We start from the raw sequence: 24933 nt of genomic DNA, 5'->3' as shown, positions 1-24933 counted from the left end.
TTTTAGAGTTCTGTCCACATCAAAGTATATGTGCTTTTACTAGTATGCTATTTTAACCTACAGATAAGTTCCATGGTTTTTATTTTCAGTTAGAATATTGATGTGTTAATACTGATTTAACACCTGTCTTTATCAATTTTTTTGACTTGTGTTATAGCAAAAGAGAAGATAAAACCTGAAGACCCTCCCTCAGATGAGGATGTTCTTATTGTATATGAGCTAACCCCAACTCCGGAGCACAGAGCTCTTGCAAGCAAACTTAAACTTCCTCCAACTTTCTTCTGCTATAAGAATAGACCAGATTATGTTAGCGAAGAAGAAGAGGATGGTAAATCTTTTGTTATTTTATAAAAGCATTCTTTTAATGCTAATCTTAGTAATTGGGAGGTGTGGTTAATTTATATTAAGCCTGCTCTTAGAACCCTCACTGCTGTCCTTGCAGATAGATAGATGTTTATCCTAAATGTATGTGTAAATAGCCTGTGGATGTAATGATGTATTAAGTAACCATTTTTTGAATGACTACCATGAGCAGGGCAGGCATTTTGAGGCAATTGAAAACCATCATAATATCCTTAAAGTCTTTGAGGCAGACGGGTTTGATCGTAGAAAAGTTTGTGTGCCATATCAGAGTTTTTTTAAAGCAGGGGACTACAGAAAAGTTTTGTTAGAACCACTTGGATAGTGGTATAAAAGATTGAGTTGTGGGACATGGAGATAGGTAGATGAGCTAAAATGATGATAGAGCAGCTCAAACAAGAGGCGAGTTTTCAGTGAGATTTCTATCAGAAGGTGCATTAGGGATATATAATTGTCAAAATGATTGCTATTTGCATGTGGGGAGTAAGGAAAAGTCTGAAGTTGGAGATAATTTCTAGATTTCTGGCTAGGAAAACACTAGAAATTCTTTTATTTAATAAAATCAATTATACTTTAAGATGAAGATTTTGAAACAGCTATCAAGAAACTTAATGGAAAACTATATCTGGATGACTCAGAAAAATATAAACCATTAGAAAAAAGTCTAACAGGTATGTAAAGTTAAAATTACTAATAGTTTTTTAAAAAATCTTTTATTTGAAAGGAACCTTCCAATTTGATTATTTTTGTAATTACCAACTTTATTATGTAATATGCCTGTGGTGATTTAAAATATTTTAAAACAATATGAAGTGAAAAATACTGTTCTGCTAGTTCTTGTTTTCCGTTGGCACTTAGGTCTTGTTACCTGAGTCTGTTGTAAAATTGGGCCATTGTTGTAAAATAGTTGTACTTCATTTACTTTTATCTTAACTTTCTTTTGCGTGTGTTGTATGGGATTTTCAGAAAATGAGAAAGAATGCATTATTGTTTGGGAAAAGAAACCAACAGTTGAAGAGAAGGCAAAAGCAGATACATTAAAACTTCCACCTACATTTTTTTGTGGAGTCGGCAGTGATACCGATGAGGACAATGGAAATGGGGAAGACTTTCAATCAGAGCTTCAAAAAGTTCAGGAAGCCCAAGTAAGGACACTTTCATTGTTTTTCTTTTGGCTCAGTTGGCTTTGTTGATATAATAAGCTAGAATGTTCTTACCAAATGGTAATAATGTGTTTTGGCTAGCAAACGTATTAGGCATCTACTAGTTTAGTCAACTATGTCTAGGGAAGGAGGACTTTTCATAGATGACTAAAAAGGTTCACCCCTCTGTGTGTGTAGGGTTTTGGGGCATGGGGTGGCATAAACTATGCAGATATTTCTAAGAATGCCTACCACAATACCAAGAACAGTATTAAGTGGTTCATTTTTCATGTAAGTTAGTTTATTCTACGGTGGGCAGAGTGGATAGGAAATACAGCATTTGAAACCTAGTTCCCTTGGCTTATTTTATACATTGCTTTGACAATAATTTCGTGATTTGATTACTTTCTTAGCTTAAATGTAGTGATAATTTGAATACCTATCAACACCTTGGTGTTTTAATTTATATTTCACAGAAATTGGAAGAGAAGGTCCCTGTCTAGTAGTTTTTTATAACCTATTGATATGTATTCAGAATGGTCCTTGTCCCCTCAAGTAATACTGTTTTATTGTTGGAAAAGTAAAGTGAAATAAAGTCCTGGAGTTAGTTATGAATGCAATGGTTTAATTAAAGGATCTGTAGCTACAGAGAGATGTGGTCCAGTACATGGTCTGTGTCTTTAAGAAATTTACTACCCTTCATAGTCTGTGACTGAGGATTCTAGTTGGCCGCTTTTTCCAGTTGTCCACCTAGGATGTGCCAACTATTCAGTAGGTTTTAATTTATCAGTACAATGGTCATCAGCTAATATAATGACATCCCTTTCTCATTTTTGACTAATGGATTTATTTGTGGAAGTTCTTTTGGTAGTTTTTGCATCAGTAGCCTCTATGCTAAATAAATCTACAGATTTAAAGAGAGGAGAGGAGAGGGAGAGGGAGAGGAGAGGGGAGGGGAGGGCCACCACTGTGAGAGAAAAATCTAGAAACATTGATGGATCGGCTGATGGATTGGCTGTTTCCCATATGTGCCCCAACTGGGGATCAAACCTGCCACCCTTTGGTGTATGGGGTAGTGCTCCAACCAACTGACCACACCAGCTAGGGCAAAACAATGCAATATAAATGTGCATCATTCTTATGTGCAAAACTTAAAAAATAAAACTGGAAAATAATTTTAATGTTGATGTGCAGACTGAATTGTACATTATTTATTCTTTTCCTACCTTGTGGTGCCAAAGCTTGTTACACAAGGATTTGATATCTTTTTCCAGTTTTTGTGTGAACCATGCTGTCTATAGCTGTTGAAATATTTTATTTGAGGTGATTAATGCATTATTTCAAAACATTTTATAACTTAAAATCTTATAAAATATTTTGTAACATCATAATGTTCATTAAGTAGCAACTAGGGGCTCTTCCAAAATATCTTTGTTACAGAAGTTAAATGTAATAAGTCATTGAAAAGATTGAAAAAAATGCTATAAAAATTATAAATTTGCAGGAGAGGACCTTTTGATACACAGATGAAAGAGAGAACTAAAAATGATTAAAGTCAAAACATGTTATAATGGGTGTAGATTTCCATCCTTTTAGAATACATTATTCCTAATTCACACTCAGCATAAATCATATTGGATTATGAAAGGTCTGCAGATATGCATCCCTGGCATAAAATGACTATGTATGGTATTTAAAGAGTTTACCATGAGCTAGCACTGTGCTGAGGATTGGGGATACAGTTTTGAACAAGACAAATAATTTGCTTTGTCTAACAGGAGTTTTTCATTCAGGGCATGTGTTAGAAGTTGAATTAAAGCACACCCATCCCCCAAGTAATGTCGCCTATGTTTATTGTGATGCAATTCAGATACAATTTTGAAGTGTACAATTCAGTGGTTTTTAGTACATTCGCATGGTGTGCAACCATAACCACAATAATTTTAGAAATTTTCATCATCACAAAAAGGAATCTTGTAACCTTTGGTAGTCATTACCCTTCCTTATTTCCACTCAACTCCTGTAGCTCTAGTTAACCATAGTTGTACTTTATGTCACTGTAGATTTGCCTATGCTGGAGATTCCATATGAATAGGTCATAATATGTTATCATTTGTATATGCTTCTTTTACTTACTTGTTTCTAGGGGTATTCACATTGCAACATATATCTGTATTTCATTTTCTATGGTTGATGATATCCCATTATATGGAAAATAGCACGTTTTAGTTGTCTGTTCATCTGTTGTGGCCATCTGGTTTGTTTCCACTTTTTGGCTATTATAAGTAACTAGGGGCCTGGTGCATGAAATTCCTTGCAGGGCGGCGGGGGGGGGGGGGGGGAGGGGAGGGGGGGCTGAAGGGGGGGGATTCCCCCGCCCAGGCTGGATTCTCCCCAAACGGGGACCCGTTGGGGGATGTCCGACCGCCGGGTTAGGCCCCATCCCCGGAGGATCGGGCCTTAACTGGGTTTTGGGACTCCCCCTTGCAAACCTGGAATGGTGGGGTTTAACCCCTCACCCGCCTGGCCGCCTGACGCCCCACCCTCCCTGGGCATCCTTCGCGAGCAACTATTGATTGCCTTCCCCGGGGGGCTGATCCCCCCCGGCGCGGGGCTCCCCCGTGGGCGTGATTACCAGAAGTTGGGGATTGCTCCGGCGCCCACACGAAGGGTGAGGTTTGGAAGGAAGTCGGATGTCCGAAAGATTGCCGATCGACCAGATCTAATTAGCATATTACCCTTTTATTAATATAGATAGATGATATAGGATAGGATTGCTTAAATGGCGGGGGTGGGGTGGGGAGTCTTTTTGAGCAGGAGGAGATGCTCTTGGCAAACAGAAACACATAATCCCTATATCTGGACTGATAGACAGCCATATGCACTATGCTACCAAACCGGTCATGAAAAAATTGAACCGCTTTCTTACACCTTACACCAAACAGCCATTGCCCTTACAACTCCTCCTCAGCCCCAATCTTAGGTTCGGCCTTTGCAGTTCACCCAGATTAGGTTCTGATTGGTTGGTTTCTATGCCAGTGTCAAAAGCTCCACCTCCTAGGCAGCCATTGGCTCCTCGCACTTCACCCAGATTAGGTTCTGATTGGTCAGTTTCTATGCCAGTCAGCATCAAAAGCTCCGCCTCCTAGGCAGCCATTGGCTCCTGGCACTTCACCCAGATTTGGTTCTGATTGGTTGCTTTCTGTGCCAATGGGCCTGTCTCTGGTCTTGATCAAAGAGGTGGGGCTGATCAGCAGACCCTGAGGAGGCCCGGAGAGAAACAGAGGCATGGTTGCTGGCGAAACCAGGAGAGAGAGAGAGGCAACGGCTGATCAACAGCTTCCATGGAGTCTGGGGATCAGATCCTGCCTCTCTTTCTGCAGGCCTCTCTCTGGGCCTGATCCACAGCCCCCTCGGCAGTCAGTGCTGGGTTGCTGCCCTGGCACTGGCTGCAGTCAGTGCTGGGTCGCCATGGCAACCCAGCACTGACTTCCACGGTATTTGGTTGAGCCTGGTCGTTATGGACCCTTGCTCTTTACTAGATATTAGAGGCCCAATGCATGAAATTCATGCACGGGATTGGGGGGAGGGTCCCTCAGCCCAGACTGCACCCTCTCCAATCGGGGACCTCTCTGGGGATGTCCGACTGCCGGTTTAGTCTCGATCCCTGCAGTTGGTCATCCATCTTGCAATCTGGGACCACTGGCTCCTAACCGCTCACCTGCCTGCCTGCCTGTTCACCCCTAACCACCTCTGCCTGCCTGCCTGAGGCCCCTAACTGCTCCCCTGCTGATCTGATTGCTCCTAACTGCCCTCCCCTGCCGGCCTGATTGCCTCTAACTGCCCTCCCCTGCTGGCTTGATCGTCCCTAACTGCCCTCCCCTGCCAGCCTGATTGCCCCCTAACTCCTCTTGCCTGCCGGCCTGATTGCCCCCTAACTGCTCTTCCCTGTCGGCCTGATCGCTCCCTAACTGCCCTTCCCTGCCAGCCTGATCGCCTCTAACTGCCTCTGCTTTGGCCCCTGCCACCGTGGCTTTGTCTGGAAGGACATCTGGAAGATGTCTGATCTAATTAGCATATTACCCTTTTATTAGTATAGATTGCTGTAATACTCTAAGACATTTGACACAAACATAGAATGAATTTTCCTTGGTGTTTCAGTATATTAAAAAATAACCTTTTTCATTTGCTTTAATATCTTTATATACTTAAGTAAAATTCACTTTTGTAGTATGTATATGTGTGTATGTGTGTTTTCTATGGGTTCTTATACATGCTTGAATTCTGTAATTCCCACCACAGACAAGATATAGAGCAAATCCTCTCCCACCCATAATCTCTGGCTACTCATCTGTTTTCTGTTTCTGTTTTTGCCTTTTTCAGATTAACATATAAAAACTAGAGACCCAGTGCACGAAATTCGTGCACTTGGGGTAGAGGGTAGGGAGGGGGTCTCTCAGCTTGGCCTGCACCCTCTCACAGCCTGGGAGCCCTCGGGGGATGGAGAGCAGGCCTAAGCCAGCAGTAAGACATCCTTAGTGCTGCTGCAGAGGCGAGAGAGGCTCCTGCTACAGCTGCTGTGCTTGCCAGCCGTGAGCCTGGCTTCTGGCTGAGTGGCACTCCCCTTGTGGGAGAACACTGACCACCAGGGGGCAGCTCCTGCGTTGAGCACCTGCCCCCTGGTGGTCAGTGTGTGTCATAGCGACCAGTCGTTCCTCTGTTTGGTTGATTTGCATATTAGCCTTTATTATATAAAAATGGAATCATATGTTGTAACCTTTGATACCAGTTTTTTTCCACTTGGCATAATGCCCTTGAAATTTGTCCAAGTTATTGTGTTATAGTAACATTATATTTATAACTAGGTAGCATTCGATTGTGTGGATGTACCACAGTTTATTCATTAATCCATTGAAGGTTATTTTCAATTTCTCTTTGTTTATCCGCATCTGAAGGTATTTTTCCCATTAAGTTTTTATGTTTTAAAATATATTTTATTGATTTTTATAGAGAGGAAGGGAGAGAGATAGAGAGTTAGAAACATCGATGAGAGAGAAACATCGATCAGCTGCCTCCGGCACATCCCCAGTACATGCCCTTGACCGGAATCGAACCTGGGACCTTTCAGTCCGCAGGCCAACGCTCTGTCCACTGAGCCAAACCGGTTTCGGCTAATTTTTTACTTTTTAAAGAGTGAGAGTGGAGGGGAGAGAGGAAGGAGAGAGAGAGAGAGAGAGAGAGAGAGAGAGAGAGAGAGAGAGAGAGAGAGAGGAAGGAGAGGAATTGATGTGAGAGAGACACGTTGATCTGTTGCCTCCTGCACCCATCCTGATCTCCTTGGGGATCAAGCCCATAACCAAAGTACCGGGAATCAAACCCTTGACCCTTTGGTTTGAGGGGCCAGTGCTCTAACCACGGAGCAAACGGACCAGGGCAAGCTACAGAAATGTGTAAATAATGAGGGCTGGCAATTTGAGCACTTAAGAGATTGCATTGTGCCATTCTTTTGAGTTAATAAGTATATCGTATTATTCGTAACCAGTCTTTTTCCTTATGAAGAACTCAAAGAAAATTCCCTCTATATATTGCCCACCGTCTATATATTGTCCTATAAAATTTTAAATTTCTGTTACTGTATTTTCCCATTAGATTCTTTTAAAATTATAAAATTCCCATTTGATTCTTTTTTTTTTTTTTATACTTTCTGTTTCCTTGCTGAGAACTTCTATGTTTTCATTTGTTTTAAGAGTATTTGTCCCCTGACCAGAATTGAACCCGGGACCCTTCAGTCCCCAGGCCAATGCTCTCTCCACTGAGCCAAACCAGCTAGAACTTCTCGGGACGTTTTCCATCTATGCAATTGACAGCTCCAGTTTTTTGTTTGTTTTTTTAATCGTCACCCAACAATATGCTTTTATTGATTTTAGATAGAGAGGAAGGATGAAAGAGGGAGAAAAAAACATTGATCGGTTGCCTCCTGTACTCATCCCCACCAGCCTAGTTATGTGCCCTGACTGGGAATCGAACTTGCAACCTTTTAGTGTATGGGATGATGCTCCAATCAACTGAGCCACTGCCTAGGATGACAGCTCTAGTTTTATGGACTCTTCTGGGAGGAGGGGTGAAAAACCCTCACAAGGTTCTCACTACTAGATTATGCCTGAAGGTTTAGAGTCTTAATCCTCTTGCTTTCATTCACCTTTCACAGGCTTTTTCTAAGTGTTTTATCTATTTACTAGTAAATTCAGTTTGGTTGTAGGTATTAGGGGAGATAGGATGGAGTGTGGAATGGGAGAGATAAGGTGAAGTGTGCTACTCTATTTTGTTTGGAACCCCAAGTCCTTGATTTCTTTTAAAATAGGGTATAAGATCCTTTTTGTCAGTTTCTTATTACTTCTTTGCAGAAATCCCACAATGAGGAAATAACTAGCACGGCTGACAGTGTGTGTACAGGTGGGACTAAAGTGACCGTACCATTTTTATGTAAATCTGAAGAACCTGATTTTATAACCAAATCTATTTGCTCATCATCTATTTTTTCTGGAACTGTGGACAAACCTGTAGATTTGTCTACTAGAAAGGACAATGATGCAGATTCTACAAGCCAAGGTAAAATTTGATATATGTTTACAAAAACCTTCTAGGCATACATTATGTAATGTACACCTGTATGTTTGAAAAGATGTCAATCCTAGAAACTCCCTGTCTTAAAACAAATTTTGTAATATACAAATGGGCATAAGATATTTGTTGTAATAATTAGAAATTACTACCTTTTTATTGTTAGACTTCAGAATAGATGACACTATCCGAGAATAAATGATGATAGTTTGCTTACATGGAAATTTTCTTTGTGATGGTATTTTTATTTGTAGTTCCCCCTTATTCACAGGGGATATGTTTCAAGACCCCCCAGTGGATGCCTGAAACTGTAGATAGTACCGAACCCCATATGCTCCTTTTTCTCCCCCTTTATATATACAGTCATCTCTGGGTATCTGTGGGGGAATGGTTCCAGAATCCCCTTTCGTTCCCTACCAAAATCTGTGGATGCTCAATTCCCGTATGTAAAATGTAGTGTTTCCATACAAATTACACACATCCTCTTGCATACTTTAAATCTTCTCTAGATTACTTATAATACCTAATACAATGTACATAATTTGTAAATAGTTGTTGCTGTATTGTTTAGCAGGGGTGGAGAACCTTTTTTCTGCTAAGAGAGCCATTTGGATATTTATAACAACATTCTCGGGCCATACAAAACTATCACCTTAAAATTAGCCTGCTATATTTGGTCAAACATTTAACTCATCCCTAATGCCTTAGGAGGGCTAGACCAAATTATTTCGTGGGCCTTATATGGCCTGTGGGTTGACTTTCCCCACCCCTGATTTAGGGGATAATGGCAAGGAAAAAAGTATACTTGTTCAATATAGAGGGAATCATAGTAGGCCTAAGCACATAGTATAGCAACATTTTTTGTTGTTGAATATTTTTGACCTGCAGTTGGTTGAATTCAAGGATGATGCAGAACATGCGGACTGACATATTGACCTATAATAAAATTCAATTTATAAATTAGTTACAGTAAGAGGTTAAAACAGTAATAGTAAAATAGAACAATTATTACAGTATACTGTAATAAAAGTTATGTTAATGTGATCTCTCTTTTCCCTATCTCTGATAACCAAGACAGCTACTAAGTGAGTAATAGATGGGCACTTTTTTAAAATATATATTTCTTTATTGATTTCAGAGAGGAAAGGAGAAGGAGAGAGAGATGGAAACATCAATGATGAGAGAGAATCATTGATTGGCTGCCTCCTGCACACCCCCTAATGGGGAATGAGCCCGCAACTCTAGCATGTGCCCTTGGCCGGAATCGAACCTGGGACCCTTCAGTCCGCAGGCTGATACTCTATCCACTGAGCCAAGCCGGCTAGGGCTGGATGGGCACTTTATGTAGCCTGGCTCACTCATGTCCCATGTGAGATGGAATGGGATGGTGTGAGGTTATATCACACTATTCAAAACAGCACACAATTTAAAATTTATGAATTGTTTATTTCTGAAATTTTCCATTTAATATTTTTGGATCATGGTAGACCATGGGTAACTGAAACCATGGAAAGCAAAATTACATATATCGGGGAGCTGCTGTATTGTTTGAATTATATTGTCACTCAAGTTTATTAAAATTGTTTTAAGTATATATGAAGTAATTATAGAAATATTATAGTAGGGATGTTAAATATTTATGTTACTAGAGTTGACGCAAGAACAGCATGTGCTTGAATTGAACTGCATGGGTCCACTTACATGTGGGGTTTTTTAAATAAATACTGTAAATGTATTTTCCTTATGATTTTCTTAATAACATCTTTTCTCTAGCTTACTTTATTGTAAGAATACAGTATATAATATATACAACATAAAAATATGTGGTCATCAACTTTGGACAACAGTAGACTATTAGTAGTTAAGTTTTTGGGGCGTCTGTTGTTATACATGGATTTTTGACTATTGGAGGTTGGTGCCCCTGACTTCACAAATTATTCAAGAGTCAACTGTACTTAAATGTCTTTCTTTTTCTCTACCCACTTCTTTAAATTAACTATTTGTTTTTAGTAATTAATATTTAATATGCTTTTCCCTGTTTTTCGTTCCAGTTGATATTAGGAGGGGGGAAATCTTTTAACATTGTATTGCTTTATATGTGTACATTTTCTTTGTTACCTAATTTTTTCTTTTTTTAAAAAAAATTTTATTTATGTATTTATTTTTAATCCTCCCCAAGAATATTTTTCCATTGATTTTTTAGAGAGAATGGAAGAGAGAGGGAAAGACAGAGAGAAATACTGATGTGAAAGAAGCGCATCGATTGGTTGTCTCATGCACATGCCCCAATCAGGGCCCAGGCCGGGGAGGAGCCTGCAACCAAGAAACGTGCCCTTGACCAGAATCAAACCCGGGATCCTTTGGTCCACAAGCTGATGCTGTATTCACTAAGCCAAACTGGTTAGGGCACTCTAATTTTTTCAAAAGTAGTCCTGAATAAGTCACAAATATGGCACTTTGGAGTCTCAATATGGTACAAGAGGAAGGTAACGTCAGACCTAATATCCCATTTTTAGATGTGGAAGGTAAGGTGCATAGGACTTCAAGAGATATTGCAGCTGCACTTTTTTTTTTTTTAAATAAATTTTTATTGATTTTTTACCGAGAGGAAGGGAGAGAAATAGAGAGATAGAAACATCAATGAGAGAGAAACATCGATCAGCTGCCTCCTGCATACCCCCCAGTGGGGACATGCCCGCAACCAAGGCACATGCCCTTGGCTGGAATCGAATCCAAGACCCTTGAGTCCGCAGGCCGACGCTCTATCCACTGAGCCAAACCAGTCAGGGCATGCAGCTGCACTTTGACAGAATTAAGACAAGACTCCAAAATTCCTGATGACCAAATATTTTTTAAAAATCAGGTTTTATGAGCTTGTTATTTATAATTGAGAACACAAATTTTTTATGAAGATATTTCCTAAAATCTTCCCTTTGAATGAATGTTTTAGATTATAGAAGACAGTATAAAGCACAAACTGTATACTTCTATATCTGGCTTGTGTATATATACATCTCATTTAAAGAAAAATTATATTTGGGCCCTGGCTGGTGTGGCTTAGTTGGTTGAGCATCATCCAGTGCACCAAGAGGTCAACAGCTCGATGCCCAGTGGAGGACCTGCAGGAAGCAGCTGATTGGTGTTTCTCTTTCTCCCTCGCTCTTCCTCTCTCAAATTAATGAAAACATATTAAAAATTATATTTGGCATGCTTTTGGTATAGTGGTATTAAAAATAATACTTGTACCTTTAGAAATACTGAATAAGCTCAGAATTGGCTGACTCTTGTAATTTTTTTCAGAGAAATAACCATAAGATAAATGCTTCATACCCAACCCCAAGCCCCTGAGTACTAAAGAAGGTTCTACCCTTACTGTCATTGGGTCCTCAATAAAACTTTGATGTTTATTAAATGAAATATTAAATTCTCTTTTCCTTTTGCTAGTGGAAAGCAAAACAATTTCATTTGGATTTGGAAACAACACAGGACTGTCATTTGCAGACTTGGCTTCCAGTAATTCTGGGGATTTTGCTTTTGGTTCCAAAGGTAAGATCAGACCGCGGGATTTTAATGATCAAGTTACAGAATTTAAACAACTGAAAGAACTAGTCCTTTACACAGTGTTGTAATTAACTTGGATATTTCTTCCCCTTCCCTATCCTGTTCGTTTAGAATTTTTAATATAAGGAAAGGCTTCTATATTTTGCTGTTATTTATTTATTTTAAAAATCTTTATTGTTGAAAGTATTACGTATGTCCCCTTTTTTCTTCCATTGACACCTCTACCAGCCCCGACTCACACCCAGGTCTTCACCATCATATTGTCTGTGTGCTTGGGTTATGCATATATGCATACAAGTTCTTTGGTTGATCATTTCCCACTCACCCATCCTCCCCCGCCTTCCTTCTGAGATTCCACAATCTGTTCTGTGATTCGATGTCTCTGGATCTATTTTGTTCATTAGATTCCATGTATGAGTGAGATCATGTGATACTTGTCTTTCTCTGAGTGGCTTATTTCACTTAGCATAATACTCTCCAGGTCCCTCCATGTAGTCGCAAAGGGTAAGAGATCCCTCTTTTTTTATGGCTGCATGGTACTAGTATTCCATGCTATAAACATTGTATACCACAACATTTTTATCCATTCATCTACAGATGGGCACTTGGGCTGTTTCCAGATCTTAGCTATTGTAAATTGTGCTGCTATGAATATAGGGATGCATACATTCTGTCTGATTGGTGTGTCAGATTTCTTAGTATCTATTTCTAGAAGTGGGATCACTGGGTCAAATGGCAGTTTCATATTTAATTTTTTAAGCTCCATAATGGCTGTACCAGTCTGCATTCCTACCAGTACTGTACGAGGGTTCCCTTTTCTCCACATCCTCGTCAGCATTGGTTATTTGTTGATTTGTTGATGGTAGCCATCCTGACAGGTTTGAGGTGATACCTAATTGTTATTTTATTTTATTTTTTATTTTTTAAAAAATATATTTTATTGATCTTTTACAGAGAGGAGGGAGAAGGACAGAGAGTCAGAAACATCCATGAGAGAGAAACATCAATCAGCTGCCTCCTGCACACCCCCCACTGGGGATGTGCCCGCAACCAAGGTACATGTCCTTGACCGGAATCGAACCTGGGACCCTTCAGTCCGCAGGCCGACGCTCTATCCACTGAGTCAAACCAGTTAGGACTGGTTTTATTAATGTTTTTATATTATTATTATTATTTTTAGTCTCTATGTCATTTATTTCTTCTCTAGTCATTATTATTTAGTTCCTGCTAGTTACTCTGGGCTTTTATTTTTCTTCTCTTTCTAATTCTTTAAGTTGTAGGGTTAAATAGTTTATTATTAATTTTTCTTGTTATTTTACATAGTCCTGTAGTGCTATGAACTTCCCTCTCAGGACTGTTTTTGCTGTGTCCCAGAGATTTGGGGTTGTTGTGTGTTTTCATTTTTTCACAGGAAGTTTTTGAATTCTTTCTTGATCTCATTGGTAACCCATTAGTTGTTAAATAACATGCTATTTAGCCTCCATGTGTTTGAATGTTTTTGGGTGTTTTACTATAGTTGATTTCTAATTTCATTTCGTTGCGATCTGAGAAGATGCTTGATAGGATTTCAGTCTTGTGGAGATTTGTTTTCTGTCCTAACATGTGGTCTGCCTTTGAGAATGACCCATATGCACTTGAGAAGAATGTATATTCTGCAGCTTTGGGGTGAAATGTTCTATAAATGTCAGGCAGAAAGATGTTCTCTGCAGCATAAGGTAATGACTTAGCACAGGAAACCAGGTTATCTGCCTTAAGAACTCTAACCCCAGAGGCCCAACCCTGCCTTCTGCTCACACAGCTCCAATCCACTCTTCCCTTCCCTTTGCCAAAGCCCAAGGTGAGTGGTTGCACATGAAATTTTGTGCGTTGACCTTTTAAAAGAGTGCCTGCATTTCCAGTCATCTCTCCCTGGCCGATAGAATCCCTGCTAGTTTTTACAGCCAGATGTTATGTGGGCACCTTTCCCAGTTTTGGTGCTTTCTGCTGGGAGGCCCAGCTTGTGGATTAGACCCTGGGACTTAAGCAGCTGTCTTTGGGAGCCTGGCCAGCCCTTTTGCACTTTTTACCCTTCCTACCAGTTGCCTTGTGGTCCTCCTCTATCTATCTTTGGTTATCCGGGTTCTCTCCAGCTAGTCTTCAGTTGATTATTCAGGATGGTTTTTTTGTAATTTACTTGTAATTCCAGTTTGGTCCTAGGAGTGTGTTTGTGTAGCATCCACTTGCTCTACCGCCATTTTAAATCTTCTTTATTGTTATTTTTAACATTTATTACTATAATGGTAAAAATTTCTCTTAATTTTATATAAATGATTCTGAAGCATCTTTCCAGTAGGAATAACCTTAATTTTGCTACATTGTTCTTTTAATTGTACTTTTAGATTGATTTGTTAATATTTCAAGATTTTGTACAACTATATTTTTTAAGGAGATGATTTTGTAGTTTTCTATTTTACAATTGTCCTGGATTAGATTTTGATTGAAGGGCTGTGCTAATTTATTGTCCTTAAATTTATAATTGGTGAGCTTTCCCATCTTTGCTGGTGGTTTTTCTATTGTCCATTTTTCTATCTTTTGTAGAAAATAAGCCATTTATTTGATGGTTTCATGTTTTTGGTGTATTATATTTTCTCATTCTTTTTAAAAAAAAATCTTTTAATTGATTTTGGAGAGGAAGGGAGAGGGAGAGTGAGATAGAAACATCAATGATGAGAGAGAATCATTGATTGGCTGCCTCCTGCACACCCCCCACTGGGGATCGAGCCTGAAACCTGTGCATGTGCCCTGACTGGGAATCGAACCTCTTGGTTCATAGGTCGATGCTCAACCACTGAGCCATGCCAGCCAGACTATTTTGTCATTCTTATAATGTCTTTCATATATCTTATAGCACCACTTAAATTGTCATACAAAATGTTTGATTTGTGGAATAAATTTTATTGAAGATACATACTTACATTACTAATCTAAATCAGAAATAGTGTTCTTCCCTATCACATATTTACACTTGTTTCACATCTCTGGCACAATAAGTCTACACATATATAGTGGGCACAGTTATCCAGAAAAAGTAATGCTAAGTAAAAATTGATGTTATGTTTCTTATCTATAATATCTATAATAAAGGCATAATATGCTAATTAGACCGATGACCTTTCTGACAAAGCCGGGGCTGTGAGGGAAGCTCGGGTCCAGCATGCCTGCCGGTGGCCAGAGGGAAGCCCAGGTCCTGGGTGCCAGAGGGAAGCGGCGTTGGCAGCCGGGGGAAGAAAGGCCCACTCTTGCATGAATTTCGTGTATCAGCCTCTAGTTACATATAATACCCTATCTCAGTGGTCGGGAAACTGCGACTCGCGAGCCACATGCGGCTCTTTGGCCCCTTGAGTGTGGCTCTTCCACAAAATACTGACTTCTGCTCATGGGCCACGAAGTTTCAATCGCACTGTACATGCGCGCCCACACGTGGTATTTTGTGGAAGAGCCACACTCAAGGGGTCAAAGAGCCGCATGTGGCTTGCTTGAGCCACAGTTTGCTGACCACTGCCCTATCTTATCAATATTGTATGAAGTGTGAAATGAGCAAGAGTCAAATCTCATTATGGACGCATGCCTTAAGCTTCACCTGACTGACATTCACTGCTCACCACCACTTGTCCTTTTTCAGTGACATCATTCACCAATATCTTTTTTTTTTTTTTTTTTTGTTAATCCTCACCCAAGGATATTTTTCCCATTGATTTTTTTTTTTTTTTAAGAAAATGGAAGGGAAGGTGAGAGACAGAGAGCGAAAGAAACATCCATGTGAAAGAGACGTATTGGTTGGTTGCCTCCTACACGCACACATAATGGGGCCAAGGATTGAGTCTGCTTCCAAGGTATGCGCCCCTGACCAGAATGGAACCTGTGATCATTTAGTTCTTGGGCCCATGCTCCAACCACTGAGCAACACCGGCCAAGGTCACCAATCTTTTTTAAAAATTATATTTCTTACTTTATTTTGGTCTTAGATCCAACAGAAGTTTTTGCTTTTTTTTTTCACCAGAGACATAGTCTTTGATTTTATCAATTATTTTTTTGGGTGTTTTTTTTCTTTATTGATTAAGGCATTACATATGTGTCCTTATCGCCCCATTACCTCCCCCAACCCCCCCGTTCATGCCCTCACCCCCCTGGTGTCTGTGTCCATTGGTTATGCTTATATGCATGCATACAAGTTCTTTGGTTGATCTCTCCCCTTTAACCCCACATTCCCCTGCCTTCCCTCTGAGGTTTGACGGTCTGATTGATGCTTCACTGTCCTGGATCTGTTTTTGTTCATCAGTTTATGTTGTTCATTATATTCCACAAATGAGTGAGATCATGTGATATTTATCTTTCTCCAACTGACATATTTCGCTTAGCATAATGCTCTCCAGGTCCTTCCATGCTGTTGCAAATGGTAGGAGTGCCTTCCTTTTTACAGCAGCATAAAATTCCATCGTGTAGATGTACTAGCTTTTTAATGCACTCATCTGCTGATGGGCATTTAGGCTGTTTCCAAATCTTAGCTATGGTGAATTGTGCTGCTATGATCATAGGGGTGCATATATCCTTTCTGATTGGTGTTTCTGGTTTCTTGGGATATATTCCCAGAAGTGGGATCATTGGGTCAAATGGGAGTTCCATTTTTAGTTTTTTGAGGAAACTCCATATTGTTCTCCACAGTGGCTGCACCAGTCTGCATTCCCACCAGCAGTGCATGAGGGTTCCTTTTTCTCTGCACCCTCCCCAGCAATCGTCATTTGTTGATTTGTTGATGATAGCCATTCTGACAGGTGTGAGATGGTATCTCATTGTCCTTTTGATTTGCATCTCTCGTATGATTAGTGACCTTGATCATGTTTTCATATGTCTCTTGGCCTTCTGTATGTCCTCTTTCGAAAAGTATGTATTTAGGTCCATTGCCCATTTTTTGATTGGGTTGTTTATCTTCCTCTTGTTAAGTTGTATGAGTTCCCTGTAAATGTTGGAGATTAAATCCTTATCGGAGATAACATTGGCAAATATGTTCTCCCATGCAGTGGGCTTTCTTGTTGTTTTGTTGATGGTTTCTTTTGCTTTATATTTTGATGTAGTTCCATTTGTTTATTTTCTCTTTAGTTTCCATTGCCCTAGAGCAGTGATGGCGAACCTTTTGAGCTCAGCATGTCAGCATTTTGAAAAACTCTAACTTAACTCTGGTGCCGTGTCACATATAGAAATTTTTTGATATTTGCAACCACAGTAAAACAAAGATTTATATTTTTGATATTTATTTCATATATTTAATTGCTATTTAACAAAGAAAAATCAACCAAAAAAATGAGTAGGTGACACGCGTGTCCATAGGTTCGCCGTCACTGCCCTAGACAGCTGTATTGGTGAAGATACTGCTTGGGCATATATCAGAGATTTTGCTGACTGTGGATTCCTCTAAGATTTTTATCATTTCCCATCTTACGTTTAAGTCCTTTACGTTTAAAGTCCTTTATCCATTTTGAGTTTATTTTTGTGTATGGTGTAAGTTGGTGGTCTAGTTTCATTGTTTTGCATGTATCTGTCCAATTTTTCCAGCACCATTTATTGAAAGGACTGTCTTGATTCCATTGTATGCTCTTGCCTCCTTTGTCAAATATTAATTGAGCATAGTGGTTTGGGTCGATTTCTGGGTTCTTTATTCTATTCCATTGGTCTGTATGTCTGTTCTTGTGCCAGTATCAGGCCGTTTTGAGAACAGTGGCTTTGTACTATAACTTGGTATCTGGTATTAAGATCCCTTCTACTTTGTTCTTTTTTTGTGTGTGTTTATTTTTTATTCATCTTCAGATTTTGCCATTAGTTTTCTTTAAATTATTGTTACTTTTCTTGTGTGTTTAATTTTTTCTTTATCTCATTGTCCTTTTGATTTGCAAGTAGATTGACTAACAAGCAGGAGATACCGCTTGAAACTAAATCCCCTGTAAATTTCTTAATTTAGAATTTCAGTCTTGCTTTTCTCTTTTAATAAGAGCTTATAGGACTTAAATTTTTTTCAGAGAGGTTATAAATGTCAGTAGAATGTAGGTGTCTTTTTGAAACTTGTTCTTGGTATTGTGTGGACCTTCTTTATTTTAAAACTTTTCGTTCTCTTTTCTCATACTATTTCTATGGTGATTACTTTTTGGTTCATTTTTTATTGTTCACTTCCTTTGTCTTTTTTAATTTTGGTCCTTTTTTCCTATTAATTTTCTTCTGAAAGTCCTATTCACACAGTTCTGTTGTATAGTATTTAATATGGGAACTAAGAGAATAATAAGGAACACTTATTTTGTTATTTAGGTCTTCCTTTGCCAATGATTGCCACTTTATCATATTTTCTTTATTTTATTTTATTTTTTTAATATATTTTATTGATTTTTTTACAGAGAGGAAGGAAGAGGGATAGAGAGTTAGAAACATCAATGAGAGAGAAACATCGATCAGCTGCCTCCTGCACACCCCCTACTGGCGATGTGCCCACCACCAAGGTACATGCCCTTGACTGGAATTGAACCCGGGACCCTTCAGTCCGCAGGCCGACGCTGTATCCACTGAGCCAAACCGGTTATGGCTATCATATTTTCTTTAGATTTTGTAGTGTTTTCATTAAACTCCGACACATAGTGGAAATCTCCTAGGTACTGTTACCATGATATTGATATTAATTATTGACATGTTTATTTTTATACTTTTACTGTATGGATTATTCCTCCTGATCCCAAGAGGAACAGTGGTTTTCAGCTCATGGGTTCCTAATAGAATTTCCTGGGAGCTTTTAAAAAAACAAACTACCTGATAGCTATATTGGCCTCCTTGGGAATGGTACCTCAGGCATTGCTATTTTACAAAAGTTCTTGATGTAGTTGTAATATTCACCCAGTGTTAAGAACCACTGCTTTAGAGGAATTTTGAAAATTTCTGCCACACCTTCCAAGGGTATTTGAAGTGATCTGATACATTTTTGCTACTTTATGAATTTTTAGCACCAGATACAGGGTTTTCTTAAGTCAATGATTCATCAAGTGGTGACAAATTAAGAGGGGTTTCTTTCCTCTGAGGTGGTGGGGAATGTATTAGAAGGCTGGGTCATCTCAGTTGAGATCATGATGAAGAAACTTTTAGTTTTCACCTGCAAGGTATGAGAGAGAGAAACAGCCTTTGTTCTGCATGGGAATAGTAATCCTTTTCACCCCTCACAGTCTAGTATCCATTGAGGACAGTTGGAGTCAGTGAGCTTTTCCCAAGGCCTGAAGAAATCTATGCTCCAACAGTAGTTACTTCAGGAGGAAGTTGTGAAATAGAGAAGTTATAAACATATGTTTAGACTGCTTTGGCTAATTTTGAAGTAGCACATTTGGCCTCTTTGAAGACATTTTAGCTTCAGAGCTATTTTTCTCATGTGATAAAATGTTTTATGAAATAAACTACCTTTGGAATTGAGTTTTGAGAATTCCAAGGTTTGTACCTTTTTAAAAAATACATATATTTTATTGATTTTTTACAGAGAGGAAGGGAGAGGAATAGAGAGTTAGAAACATTGATGAGAGAAAAACATCGATCAGTTGCCTCCTGCACACCTCCTACTGGGGATGTGCTGGCAACCAAGGTACATGCCCTTGACTGGAATCGAACATGGGACCTTTCAGTCCGCAGGCTGACGCTCTATCCACTGAGCCAAACCGGTTAGGGCTAGCTAGGTTTGTACTTTTTTAAGAATCTGCTTCATTACTGAAAGTTATTATGTTGTCAATATCATGAAGTTTACAAAATTGTCAAATGATCTTTATATCTGCAAGCATAAATAGTACTAAATGTACTATGAACTCACTACATGACTTGCCCTTGACAGAATAATATAATTTCAAATAATATAATTTAAAAATGGGGGCATTTTTTTAACTACAAGTATATGGCACATCATTGTTAATTTGATGCATTGATTAAATAATTTAACCAGAGGATTAAAACTAATACAAATAGATACTACTGTTTCAATATCCTGATTTATTCATCAGATAAAAATTTCCAGTGGGCAAATACTGGAGCAACTGTGTTTGGAACACAGTCAACCAATAAAGTTGGTGAAGAAGAAGACGGTAGTGATGAAGAAGTAGTTTATAATGAAGATATCCACTTTGAACCAATAGTGTCATTACCAGAGGTAACTATTAAAGGATGAAAATCTTACTAATAACATCATATTTTAGGTTTCAAACTTGATTTTGCAGGGCTGGCTTTGTTTGCATTTCTTTCAGAATATTTACAGTTTCAAATGGAAGCTCTTAATTAGAAGTTAAGCCTTTAAGTATAAATTGTCATTTTTGTTAAAATTTATATATAAATGTTCTTTGGTATATTACCTATAAAATTATTGGGAAGAGCTAATTTTTTTCATATGTTTGTTTTCATAACATAATTCTGGGGGCAAATATATCTAATCTCATACTTGCTAAAGTCCTATCAGTAAAAATAAACTCTACATTTTCTGGACAAGAATGTTGTTTTAGACAAATTACTTTCAGTTTTCAACCTCAAGTAGTAAATATTTCTCTTGAAGAACTTTTTGAAACCATTTCTGTCTTATAAAAGAATGTATTTAATTTTCAAAAGGAGGACGAATACTACATAAGAGAAAAAGATTTAATAACAAGTCAGGTCTACACTGCCTAATCCAAGCCAGACGTATTCCTAGCCTTAGATTATTACCATTTGTTTTTATAGCACAGTTCATGTTTTGTTAATGTCATTACAAAGACAGTATTTTAAGGAATTTGTTATGGAATATGTTATGAGCAGCACCTTATTTTTCATCTATCATAGGTAGAAGTAAAATCTGGAGAAGAAGATGAGGAAATTTTATTTAAAGAGAGAGCCAAACTTTATAGATGGGATCGAGATGTCAATCAGTGGAAAGAGCGTGGTGTTGGAGATATTAAAATTCTTTGGCATACACTGAAGAATTATTATCGGATCCTAATGAGAAGAGACCAAGTCTTTAAAGTGTGTGCTAATCATGTTATTACCAAAACAATGGAATTAAAACCCTTAAATGTTTCAAACAATGCTTTAGTTTGGACTGCCTCGGATTATGCTGGTAAATGCTACTTTTCACTTTTTGGATTTTCCTAAAATCCATAACAATATTATAACATTTTGATATTGAGATAACTGTGTTGTTTTGTTGTTTAATAGATGGAGAAGCCAAAGTGGAACAGCTTGCAGTGAGATTTAAAACTAAAGAAATGGCTGATTGTTTTAAGAGAAAATTTGAAGAATGTCAACAAAATTTATTGAAACTCCAGAAAGGACAGGTATCACTGACAGCAGAATTATCAAAGGAGACAAATCCTGTGGTGTTTTTTGATGTTTGTGCAGATGATGAACCTCTAGGACGTATAACCATGGAATTATTTTCAAACATTGTTCCTCAAACTGCTGAGAACTTCAGAGCACTATGCACTGGAGAGAAGGGTTTTGGTTTCAAGAACTCCATTTTTCACAGAGTAATTCCAGATTTCGTTTGCCAAGTAAGTATTGACTGTGTATCACAATTGAAGTCTAGAAAAGTGTACTACACTAATAGGGAAATTTGAGTGTTCCCTCTTCACCTATAATTTTCTTAGACTTCTTTAGCTTTTCCACACATTAGTTGGTCTTACCATCTCAATATATCCTACCCCCACAAAAAATTTTCAGCTTAAAATAGTTGAAATTTCTAATAACTTTAAACCTGCTATAAATTGAGGGTGGGAAAAAGACCTCTTGTCATTTTTGTCTTCTTTCAAAAATGGGTATTACTTAGTATTCATACCACATTTTCTAGCAATCTGGGTGATTAGGACTTATCCGTAGTGGTTAGTTAGTCTGTGTGCATTGTAATATTTTACTCAGGATCCCTATTAATAATAATTTTTTTTCAGGGTGGAGATATCACCAAACATGATGGAACAGGAGGACGGTCCATTTATGGTGATAAATTTGAAGATGAAAATTTTAATGTGAAACATACTGGTCCTGGCTTCCTATCAATGGCTAATCGAGGCCGCGATACCAATAATTCTCAATTTTTTATAACATTGAAAAAAGCAGAGCATTTGGACTTTAAGCATGTAGTATTTGGGTTTGTTAAGGATGGCATGGATACTGTGAAAAAGATTGAATCATTTGGTTCTCCTAAAGGGTCTGTTAGTCGAAGAATTAGTATCAAAGAATGTGGACAGATATAAAGTCATTGTTTTTTTATAGTAAACTTTACCTGTATAAACAGTTGATTTGAAGCTTAGCTGTTATGACAATATAGTAATTATGTTCAGCTTTTGAAAATGGACATTTCTAATGTATAAATGTAAAATTGCAGCGTATAGCTGTTGTCACTTTTTAATGTGTTACAATTGACCTTGCATGGTGTGAAATAAAAATTTAAACACTGGTTTGTTTCAGGTGTACTTGTGTTTATGTACTCCTGACATATTTGTATTAAAGTGGAATAATACTAATCTTGTTAAAAGCAATAGACCTTCTCATTGAAGGAATATTATATAAACAATTTAATTTTAATTTCTTTTAAGATACTGGACTTCCTGCATGGATATATTTACTGTTTGAATAAAGGGACCAAAACGGGGGTAATTTTTATTTTAGATTTGAAAATATATTTGGTAATTTTAACTATTGGTGTTCACATTTATGCATAGAGACTTATGAATGGGCAGAGCCCAGAGGTTAGAGACTTAACCAAAGTGCTCTTCTATAATCTTTGCACCTCCTGGATAGTTAATGAATTTCTAAGTAGAGTACCTTTTCTTAAAATTATTTGTAGCTTCCTGTGCCCTTTCAAAGGTATTACATTTATTTTTACATTTGAAACAAGTTGAGTATGTCCTTAGATTTTTTTTTTAACTTTTCTGTCATCTATTTCTACTACCTCAAACTGCAGCTTTGTTCTAGTTGAACTTGAGTTTTTCCTTGCAGTTATTGTGATAAAGTGAATATTTTAAAAAGATCTATTCCATGTTTTTGGTTAAAGATTTGCTTTATACTAGATTGTTGCAGTAACTTTTTCTGGTGAATTTTGTAGCAAAAATAAAATGACAATTGTTAACAGCCATGACATTTAGAAAATTTATTGTGCATATAATTGTTTGTTAATTCTAGAACCAAATTATGGAGGACAATTAAAGGTCTATAAACTCAAAATGCCACATAATTTCCACAGCCCCCAAGGAAGTGACTTTTTTCAAGTTTGATACACACTGAAAATTTATTTGGAAAATGGCTAGTTTCAAAAGTTAGACTGCTAAAAAGGGATATTCTCATAAGCCTACTCAATATAGAACTACAAAGAAGCTAATTAGAGCACAAGATTTGGTATATTCCAATCATTCTAATCACTAATAGTGGCTGCCTTCTGCCCTCCTGTGTTCTTCCCAGTGAAATCATCACATTTAGTAAAAGACTGATGTTTTTTCTGTTGTTTAGGGATTTGGAAATAGGCTATCCTATATAATAAAAGGCTATTATGCAAATCGACTGAATGGCGGAATGACAGTTCGCTATGTTGCGCACTGACCACCAGGGGGCATATGCTCAATGCAGGAGCTGTCAGACATCACCCGAGGCCTCCTGGACTGCAATAGGTTGCAGGCCGGGTTGAGGGGCCTCCCCCATCCCAAGTGCACAAATTTCGTGCATCGGGCCTCTAGTCTCTCTCTATATAAAAGGCTAATATGCTAAGTGTCACTCCGACCATCAGACTGGTCGCTATTATGCACACTTACCACCAGGGGGCAGATGCTTAATGCAGGAGCTGCCGTGACGCGCATTGGCTGTTTTCAAAGAAACTGCACTATGGACCTGGTGCCCACAAAGCAACACTCGGCTTCTCCCAAGTGGGACACAGGCCCTACCACCACACTGGAGTGTCAGCCCACCAAATCGCAGCCAATGCTGCCAAGACCACATGGCGCAAAATGTGGCCCACAGCCTGGCCCAGCCCAGAAATGATGGCTGTGGGCACCTGGTAATGATGTCATGTAGCAATGCCCGGCTTTCTCTCCCTAGCGACTAGCCTCCTTGGAGTTTCTTCAGCCCAGGAACATGACTTGTTTTATAGCCAGGTGCAAACATTTTACACTTTAACCAAATGTCTGTGAAGTGTTTTCGCATACCTCATCTCATTTGATCCTCAGAAGTCCTGGAGTAGGTAGATAGGAGACCTAGTGGAATCCTATTTTCTTTTCATTAGCCAGAAAATGGAGATTTGGAAAGTTTAGAAACTTGACCCGACTGAAAAGAAGAAATGGTGGACCTTAAAATGACTTCAGGTTTTTTCACTGTGCAGAGTATAGTCAAACACTGCTACAGTTAAATATTTCACCCTTTATTCTCCCTGCGTGATCTATAATAATCTGCTTCCTGTTGATATTTACTGCAGTGTTGTTGACAATTACCTGAAAAAGAAGTTGGGGTGCTTCACTGGGCTGGAAAAAGTTTAGCTAAATCAGAAAGCAGGTCTAATTAAGCAAGCTTATCTACATAAAGCTCGCTCTGGTGCCAATCGCACGGTGTATTTGTATCTGTCATTGTTGGTTGTGAATTTGGTTGACACTATTATAGAGAAAGGGCGAATACCGATATTAAAATATTTCATCTAACTCATTTCCTTTTTTTCATTTCCCTAATTTTATTATACTTAATATTGTCTAATAGCCACTTACTGTTTAAGTTTCCAATTCATTTCCTTTTAATGTGCACAAATTCGTGCACTGGGCCTCTAGTCCTGTAATAAGTACCTGCGCAACCACTAGTTAAAGGAGGAGAGGAATGTTGTGTGTGGTTTGTGTAATGAGTGATCACTAAATCTACTTGGCCATATAACCAGGTAACTGATACTCCAGTGTATCAGTTGAACTACATCAACCTTAAAAAGAACCATGGACTACATGTATGCTCAATAAAAATTGGCTTTTTGGGGAGCTTATGTAGTATAAATTGCTATAAAGTCGTGAATTTTTCAGCTGGGACAGCTGATGCCTGTTGTGATTTTGGAATAATATTCAAATAAAGGCAAGTGCAGTGTAGAGATTTTTGTTTAACGAAATCAGTGGTATCTTAAAGCATTCAAATTTTGAATTAAGAAGCTTTAAGAATTAATATTTTGACCAAAAGTTTGATAAAAATGACCAGTAAATTGACTTTTCTATTAGTGTTCCAAAGA

At 38.3% G+C, this 24933-nt stretch overlaps 1 protein-coding gene across 5 annotated transcripts in view; it reads left to right on the top strand.

The window, feature by feature from the left end:
• LOC102437255 (E3 SUMO-protein ligase RanBP2) overlaps positions 1 to 22146 on the top strand; it is an 85513-nt gene extending 63367 nt beyond the window's left edge. For 2 of the 5 annotated variants that reach the window (XM_006085736.3, XM_023751424.1), the window contains 9 exons: positions 158 to 328; positions 939 to 1031; positions 1327 to 1505; positions 7907 to 8111; positions 11568 to 11669; positions 19733 to 19878; positions 20538 to 20811; positions 20910 to 21244; positions 21638 to 22146. In XM_006085736.3, the coding sequence (XP_006085798.1) occupies positions 158 to 328; positions 939 to 1031; positions 1327 to 1505; positions 7907 to 8111; positions 11568 to 11669; positions 19733 to 19878; positions 20538 to 20811; positions 20910 to 21244; positions 21638 to 21943 (1811 nt within the window). In that variant the 3' untranslated portion in view covers positions 21944 to 22146. Of the gene's footprint in view, positions 1 to 157; positions 329 to 938; positions 1032 to 1326; positions 1506 to 7906; positions 8112 to 11567; positions 11670 to 19732; positions 19879 to 20537; positions 20812 to 20909; positions 21245 to 21637 lie in introns of those variants that run through there. The other 3 variants (XM_023751423.1, XM_023751425.1, XM_023751426.1) reach the window with 3 other exon arrangements.
• Positions 22147 to 24933: the final 2787 nt, after the last annotated feature.

This window comes from Myotis lucifugus, unplaced genomic scaffold (genome assembly GCF_000147115.1).
Source record: "Myotis lucifugus unplaced genomic scaffold, Myoluc2.0 scaffold_21, whole genome shotgun sequence".
Taxonomy (NCBI): domain Eukaryota; kingdom Metazoa; phylum Chordata; class Mammalia; order Chiroptera; family Vespertilionidae; genus Myotis; species Myotis lucifugus.
The sequence above is the reverse complement of the archived record's forward strand: the minus strand, read 5'-3'. Positions and strand labels throughout refer to the sequence as shown.